The sequence below is a fragment of the Calonectris borealis genome, chromosome 22, assembly GCF_964195595.1.
Source record: "Calonectris borealis chromosome 22, bCalBor7.hap1.2, whole genome shotgun sequence".
NCBI classification, from domain to species: Eukaryota; Metazoa; Chordata; class Aves; order Procellariiformes; family Procellariidae; genus Calonectris; species Calonectris borealis.
Window position 1 is genome coordinate 10,871,137 of NC_134333.1, and position 8,404 is coordinate 10,879,540.

Below are 8,404 nucleotides of genomic sequence, written 5' to 3' on the forward strand. Positions count from 1 at the left end.
TCCTGTTTTATAATCAGTGTTTGTTAGCTTTCACTTTGAAGACACATCTGTCGTAGTAAGACAATTCCAGAGAGAGTTAAATTCATTCAGACAAAAATCAAAATCATGCCCTCCTTTGGCTTTTTTCCCCTGCGTTCTTTAATTGCTTCTGTAACCTAAAGCATCATGCACCTTTTAAAGACTCAGGGCTACAGGTTTTTCATGCAGGATCATCTCATGGTGTAGCTGACCTGGAGCAGTGTTGCATCCACTTTCTGATTAATTACTTTCTCCATACTCCTCTCTCATTGCTGCAAGGACTAGTCAGAGCTGGGGGAGGCAGCAGAGTCCACATCTTCTGTGTCATGTTCATGTGGGGACACTGGTTGCCCGCCTTTAACACGTTTCCACTTCATCCTTCTGTTTTGAAACCATACTTTGACCTGGATGATAAAAAGGAATTAATTACTTATTGCCTCAATCTGAGCTGTATAAGCAGACCTATGCATATATGTGTGTATCAATAGACAGAAGTTTTGTGGAAATCTAGAAGAAAAGGTGAAAGGAACCTCACAAGTTTAAGTAATCCATCTCTCTAACAGAGGCAGGAACAATTCTTTCTAAACATCCAGGCAGATATTTCTCTGAGACCTGCAAAGGTACTACAAGGGCTTTGCCTAGAATCTGTCTTTATGTCAACCAAGCATGAGCATGTCAATCCAATGAGCACAGTGGATCTCATGTAATTTAACATCTAGTCCATCCAATCTAATGCTTCAGGAATTGTAATTTGCTTCACCTGATTGAGCAATTCCTCTATTGTCCACTAAGCTTGGATAAGGAAACCCTTTCTGAGATCACAATGAGAGAACAGAAATACCTCTCTCCACGAAACTCTGCATTTTTGTCTTTCCTTATCACCTCAAAATACTACCTGACCCAGGAAGAATGCATGTATCAAACATATATAATTCTAATAATTTCCTGGTAATCGCAGTCTAAGGTGATATCCGTATTCCATCTGCAAGCCTTGACATATCAGTATGTACCAATGGGTAATGGTAAACAACAGCTCAGAAGATATCAGTTATTCCCAAACGTGTCTTTAGTTTAGATAAACATAATTACATTTATTAACTACTTACAGAAATTTGTAACAAATGTATTTTAAAAGAATGTGGAGGCTTTGTATTAAAATACCTCTGTGCCATTGCAAAAGTACACCCTTGAGTAACATATATGGTTTTTAGCTTTAGGGAGAAGTTGTGGGGGAGGAAGAAGAAGCTGGGGAGGCAGGGATTCAGGAAGTACTTGTCTCTCGGTGAGATCCAGGTTCACAGCTATCTCATATCTCCTGAGCCTTGTCAAGTAGTTATGGTGGGCAAATTCAGCTTCCAGCTCCCGTAGCTGCTCCTTTGTGAAAGCTGTCCTTTCCTTCCGTGATTTGCTGCTTGTTTCTGCCTTGTTGCTTGAGTTCTGGTTTTCTAAGAGGCAAGCACACATGTGTAATTTGCAGTCACATTGATCTGTGTGAACATGTGCATTGCAGAGGTCTGATATAAACTACTAATTGAAGTGTTCAGTGGAAGTTTTAAGAAGTTTGTGTTATGCCCCCTCAAGCTCAGCATGACTTGTCAGTCTTGGGTTCAAGGGGACAAAGGTGGGACTGCTCAGAGTCAGGAAGGGGTGTGTTGTCAAAACTGCAGAAGCACAGGCTTGGGTCTGCAAGGTCAGAAATGAGCAGCTATGGGAAGGAAGCTCTCATTCCTTGCTATCATTGCATTGAAATAGTTTCCTTCCCCACATCTTTACTTTCATTCCTTATATACATATTATGACTCTCCCCGATCTACCAAGCAACAGGCAGCAAAGCTAGCACTGTGTGTACGATGTGTAATGTGTTATGAGCGCACAGTGACGACCTCTGGTGCAGGGCGTAAGATAAAGTCACTTAGTAAGCACCCTAAGCTAGCATATGGCCTGGAAATATTGGGGGCGGGGGGGGAGGAACGTGGTAAAACAAGCAACACCAGAGAACCGGTGTTGTTTGAATTGGCACACGATACTCCAGACTTTGAGCTGCTTCTAATCCTTGCTAAATGAAAACTACGAGGAGATTTGGTATCTGTGTGCATGATTGGCCTCAGTATCATCCTTGTCACTATGCTGCCCTGAAAAACTTTTTTGCTATTTGTGCACTTGGCCGCAATATGGTCAAGAGTCATATTTCAAAGCCAAATTTCAAGCCATAGCCAAAAGGATGCAGCATCAATTACGCTAAAAAGCAAATACAAACTGACTTTGCCTGAGACTGTGGCAATCTTCTTTTTTTTTCTTTTTTTTTCTTCTCTTTTTTTTCTTTTTATTTTATTTTTTCTCCTGTGTTTTTAAAATTGGTGCTTGTGAAGAATCTCCAAGCAATGCAAGAAAAAATGCCCTTGTTTCAGTGAGCAAAGCCCAAACTGCTAATCTTTCAGGGGGTCAGTCTTACAGGCTCCTTGACTCTTTCTCCTCTCTTGCTCCTGTAGTTGGCTAGATTCCCTGAACTGAAGATGCTAGTAGGTTTTTTGTTATGTTGAGGATTAGTTACTTAATTTTTGTGTGTAACTGGTGTGCAGTGAAGTTCTGTGTGTCCTAGCATAATATTTCTACATAGAAATGATATATGAAATGGTGGTAATGAGCACGACACACAGTCGTCTTCATCTTCTTCTAGATGTCCCTTTGGTTGCCAAAGTAATAAAGCTGGAAAAATCTGTCAGGTGTGGCTGTAGGCTTCATGGTTGATCTGATCTTAGCTCTGTCCATCAGAAATAGAGAAATCAAACGTAGCTCCCATTAGTGACAATGTGCACAGAGACCAGTGTATGACATGCTGCAGCTGTACTGCTCTCTATTTCAAGGAAATTAGTCTTGTTTGCATCAACACCGTTCTTGCTACTTACACTTCAAAAATCCCCAAATAAAGTTGGGGAAAGTATGAAAACAAAACCCCAGAAGTTTCTCCCCATGCTTTTGCCCATAGTTGTACAACCCCCTTCATTCTCATCTCTTACTGAACAAACACACTACGACATGTTTCCCAAAGTCTAACAAGTGTGACTTTTGAGAGAGTGGTGAGGAAGCGGGATTTGAAGTGTGGATCCCCTGCTGGGAGCTTTGCCACCAGTTTCTGGAAGCCTTGGTCTCAGGGGCTTCCCCCTGGATCTCTGCTCCCCGTGTGGAGGGGTGAAGCAGCTCTCCAATGCCAATAACACACTGCAGGAGCTAAAGCCACCTCTGTCAAATTAACCTGGGATAAAAATAGCTAATGCAACCTGAATATACATGTGAGCTCACCGCTTAGCCCTGTGCAAAGGACATCCTTTCTAAGGGGCAGTTTCACCAGTCTTCATCTCCAAAACCCAAGATGAATAATTTTAAATAGCTAAGTATTTCTGGAATCAGAGTAGGATGTGTAGCTTGGATCCTGTCACCCAGGCTGTGTGCCACATGGTGTTCTAAAGAGACATATGGTTATTCATGGCTGGAGGTTTTGTGATAATCCAAAAGTGGAAGTTGGGCCTAGTTGCTTCAGAGTTTTGACAACAGAATGTGGAAAATGGCAAATGTGTGAAAGGACAAATTAGCTTGGAAAGACTTTCCTTCTGTACTGCCAGTTTAAAAAAAAAAAAAAAAAAGAGCTCTTGGGAATCACAGGAAGATCTGTGTCTCTACCATGAAGCGTGCATACTTCCAGGATCCCAACCAGTTTCGTTGTGTGGTTGAACTGAACAGCTGCCTTTCCCCAGGGCTGCAGCAAAATATGTTAGGAACCCAAATGGTACATGTTCCTGCACTATAAAGTTTCCAAAACAGAAACTGTGTCAGGCACTAATACATACATGTGTGTATGAAGAGGCAACCCCTTCCCTGCAAAACAATGGGCCAAATTCAGCATTTGGAGCTGGTCAACAGAAGTCGGCTTTGCTTTGTGCTTACAACCAGCATAACTGAATCAGAATCTCGTCTCATGAAGTAGTACTCACTCTCCCTTACTGGGTTGAACTGGTCTACTAACAATAGCCAGTAAACAATGCTTTGGAGGAAGGCATAAGGACTCTGCACTGTGCTGATACAGAATTTTGGCCCCACAGAGGGTACTCGTATTGCTCAGAGAGCAGCTTAGGCACAGAAGTGTGGGTGTCACTAATGCCTGTACATGGAGGATCCTATTTGCTTGTTAGATGTTTGTGGTGATCCACAGCCCAGATCAATGCACCTGGTGTTTGTTATTCTGCAAACTACTGTCAACGTCTGCAATTTTTCCCTTAGTAGAAGAAAGTAAAATAAAAATACGAAGCATCTGCACAATGTTACTTTTTTCCCCATGCTAGACTCTGGGGAAGACTTTGAGGGCATATTTATTCTAAGTGGTTAAATCAAGTAGTAAGACACTGATAGATTTTGCTATTATGGAACATAAAATTCTGAAAGCTATCAGGAACATTGGCCAAGTAAAGTGGCCTCATAAACAGTGGATTCATTTGGCAGCTGACGATAAAGTATCCAGAAGTTACTTCAATGTGCGCCTCATGGAATAATGCTCAATGGAGGGTGCATACGGAGAGCTATGACACATGACGTTCTGCACCCAGACCACTTTAAACTGATCAGGGACTTGCCTGCACTTTGCTTTTCAGTCCTTTTCAGGTTATCTGCTATCTACTCTTACCTACTGCTTTTTATGCCACCATGACTGTAAATGGGAATCACAAGCTTAGAAAATCCTCTTTACAGTTAGTAGCAAGACTGAAAAAAGTTGGCAGGCAGGAATTCGCATCAGCTCTACACATTTTAACATAAAGTTTTCCAGAATTCTTCAGTCAAGGACATTGTATGTCTAATGTTATTAAGGGATTCATTACACACTGTTACCACATTCTCATTTCTACTGCAACCTCAATAACATTCTGTATTGTTTCATTCATGTAAAATAAAGCTGTCTGAATTCTATTATGTATTATATTACTATTGTTGGAGATCTGGGGACTTCAAGTGCATAATAATGCAAGTACAATTTAGGACAGGTCAGACAGAAACTTTATTGAAATTTTATTTGAAAATGTTAATGGCTGTGGCTTCTGAATGGACAGCAGAGGCAGCTGTGAAAGCTAACTGTAGGTTAGCTTCTATTGTCAGGTCATTTTGTGAGCCTGTGAAGTCAAGATTGAACATAGCATCTAAATAACTAAAGTCTGTAGAGGATGGGAAGGGTGTGTGCATGTTTATCCACAAGTACTTGTAGTAGATGCCACTGTTGTTATTGCCATAACAAAGCCATTCTTTAAATGTTTTTAATATATTCATGCTTCAAAGAAAGTTTTAAATATTGACAAGCTTTTTTATTATTTTTACACCATTCTGCTGATTTGTCTGAGAAATACGCTTATTTTAGACTTTTCTCAGAATACTCTGCAAAGAGCCATGTTCCAAGATCTTCACTGTGTATCTTGTAATAACTAGGGTCTTCACAAGACCCAAAGGTTTTTGCATGCACAAGTACAAATCATGGTAATGCTGTATCTGTATTGCAGTTCAGGTAAAATTGTGGTGGATAAGGCATAACTAAAAGAAAATAGTTTATTTTATAGGTTTTGTTTACAAGTGATTTCAATATATTTTTCTTTACTAGCCCAATCTCTGAAGAGAAAGCTCTGGGTACCTAGATTTTTCTAAAGAAGTCAAGGAAAATTCTCAAGAGGAGAGAAAAGACTAATGTTCCACTTAGAGTAAACAATCAGCTGCATTTCTGGAACTGCTGTAAAAGTGAAGGAAATCACAATAAAATTGCTCATAGACTTTCCCCTCATTTGTTTTATTTTTGTCTGGGGACGGAGGGAAGGAAAGGCTTGCAGGAGGGATATCAAATAATTCTGTCTGCTGTCTGGTAAGCAAAGAAGGGAGTGAAATGAAAAGCCATGGAATCCCCTTTGGGATGTTTTCATTATTCTGCATTCACTAGAGTAACAACTTGTGCAGACAGCAACAGTTGCTAGAAGGTAGGAAACACCATACCTTTCAGTGATGTCATTGCTTACAGCTCCCCTGCAAGGAAAAGTATATGGAACAGCAGCAAGTATGCAAAGAAAATGTCAAGGGTGCTGGTAATAGAGAATAGAAAGAACACTTGTCTTCTACTTAAAACAGGGAGATGTGCTTTGGAATCGGTCTTGTTAAGAATAAGGATATCCCTCTAATCTGAGAATACTGAAATCTGAGTATACTGAAATTACCTATGACTAGCAAATGTTTTAATAAAAGCATTGTTCACTTTTAAATTTTTTTTTAAACTTCTTTGCATTTGGATTTTTGGGAAATTTTTGCCCCCCAAAATGCTTTTTCAATAGAAATGAACTTAAATTCTAGAAAGCTGGGTTTCTAAAGAAAAAACAGATAACCGTAAAAAGAACCAGAAACTGTAAAAAAAAAACAAAACAGAAAACCGTAAAAACCAGGAGTAAACTAGATTCTGGGCATAAAGAGGTTTGGAATATTAGTTATTTCATGTGTTCCCTGACAGCCTATTCATATTGGAAGACAACAGAGATTAGGACTAATTTTGTGACAGAGAGAGCACAGATACAAGCTTGTTTAAATTGCAAAATGGAGAAATGAAAGTTGGATTAGAGGTGGCTGTTCTGTAACCAACCTGTAAAACCTAAAAATAAATAAATAAATATTTTTATCGCCATGTTCTCTACCTGTAAAATGGGGATACTAGAAAATATTCCCCACTTCATAGCAGTGCTGTGGGGAAAAAGCACACTGTAGCTTGCAAATGAATACTATAGCAAATGAATGCATATAAGCATCTTAATTTTTAACAGCTTCCTTAGGAGAAAACAACTTTATCCATACGTCACATACATGGATTTGAGACAGCAGCAAATCAGAAGTTATATAACTATGAAATTATTGAATATAGCGCTGTAGAAAGAATGTGCTTTGCTAGCTAGTATGACACAATGAAAACTGTCTACATTTTCTGCATTGTTGGATGTTATACTGATGGGCAAACTTTTAGTACCTCCTGTTTTGAGGTAAAAACATTTAAAATATTTAGTGAGGCCAAATAGAATTTATATCTAAAGGGAGACTTTGCACCTTGTACTTCTTACCATAAATTGAGATGTCAAAATTCTAGTATAACATTTCCAACTAACACAAGCAACTCTGAGGGATCTTTGCTCTTTGACTGCCATTCTCTTAACGCTTGGACAAATGGCAGGTACGCAATATATAACTCCACACCCTAGGACTTTCAGCTGAGTGTATACATGCCATGTGACTCTTGCTTAGTTACAGCAAATGTGCATTGTGTTGGTGAGTAAAATGCCTGGTTCAGTAAACAAGATCTGCAGGAGTGAAATACAAACACCAGAGGTCATCAGAGAATAAGCCATTTAGTTTCAGTGTTGTTACTGTGTAAATTTCCCCAGTCACGAATTACAAAATGTTTTCCTCATCAGCTTTATTTCTTAATTCCTAATCTTACAGGTGCATTCTATAGCCTGTACTATCCCACAACCCTGATTTCATATCACCTACCTGAGTTTTCCTTTTTTCTTTTGGATGACTTTTTCTCAGTCTCATTTGTAGTATTTATTGGTACCTCATCATCTTCATTCATACTCACTGCTGCACTCACTAGATTTGGGCTGCTGCCTTCTGACTCCCCAGAACCCAAGGCCAGTCCTGGATTTAGTCGTCTTCTGGCCTCAGTTGCTGCAAAATGCCAGTCAGAGTGTTGGAAAGAGGGGTGCTGCTCCACAAATGCTCGCTCCTCACGTGGGAAGCTATGGGGAGCAGTCACCAGGCAGGAGGTTGAGAAATCGGAGTAAGTAGCAAAATCTGATTTTTGATGGAAGGAGAATGGTGCTGGTGGGTAGTGGTTCAGCGCTGAAGCTGTGGTGACATCCGCATGGGTGCTCCGCAGGCACCCCCAAAGTGTGGCAGGAGGTTGTGGACTGCGCATGCAGCTGCTGCTGGTGGGATCCATTTGCTTCCAATCCTGTCCACACTCCAGTGTTCGTGACTGGTTATAGCTCAGGCTTCAAAATCAGAAGAGGAGCAGAGGGGAAATCTTCCAAATTTTACGGAATAGATTTCCTCCCTAAACAACAGTTTGTTCGTGGGTTTTATGCTGTGGCAGATTTGTTACTTTGGGAACTCTTCTAAACGTCTTCATTGTCCCAACTGGAAAACAGTAACCAGATCTATGCAGTGATTGCCCTGAATTGCTTCTCAAGGCCTGAATCTTGCTTCCTTGTGAAGTGCTGGACATGAGTGAAACACTTTTTAAATACTGTGCTGGGGAGAGAGTGACAAGTTTGTGAAGTGAAATGTGAGAGAGGGGAGGGAGGGGTTAACGTACATACACTCA

General features: G+C 40.3%; 1 protein-coding gene across 1 annotated transcript; it reads right to left on the reverse strand.

Moving 5' to 3' along the window:
* Positions 1-238: 238 nt before the first annotated feature.
* MEOX1 (mesenchyme homeobox 1) lies at positions 239-8,188 on the reverse strand. The gene is made up of 3 exons (XM_075171898.1): positions 7,570-8,188; positions 1,291-1,463; positions 239-422 (listed from the first exon to the last, which is right to left on the reverse strand). The coding sequence occupies exons 1-3, from the start codon at positions 8,018-8,020 to the stop codon at positions 300-302; spliced, it is 747 nt and encodes a 248-aa protein (XP_075027999.1). The 5' UTR covers positions 8,021-8,188; the 3' UTR covers positions 239-299.
* Between the last annotated feature and the right edge of the window lie 216 nt (positions 8,189-8,404).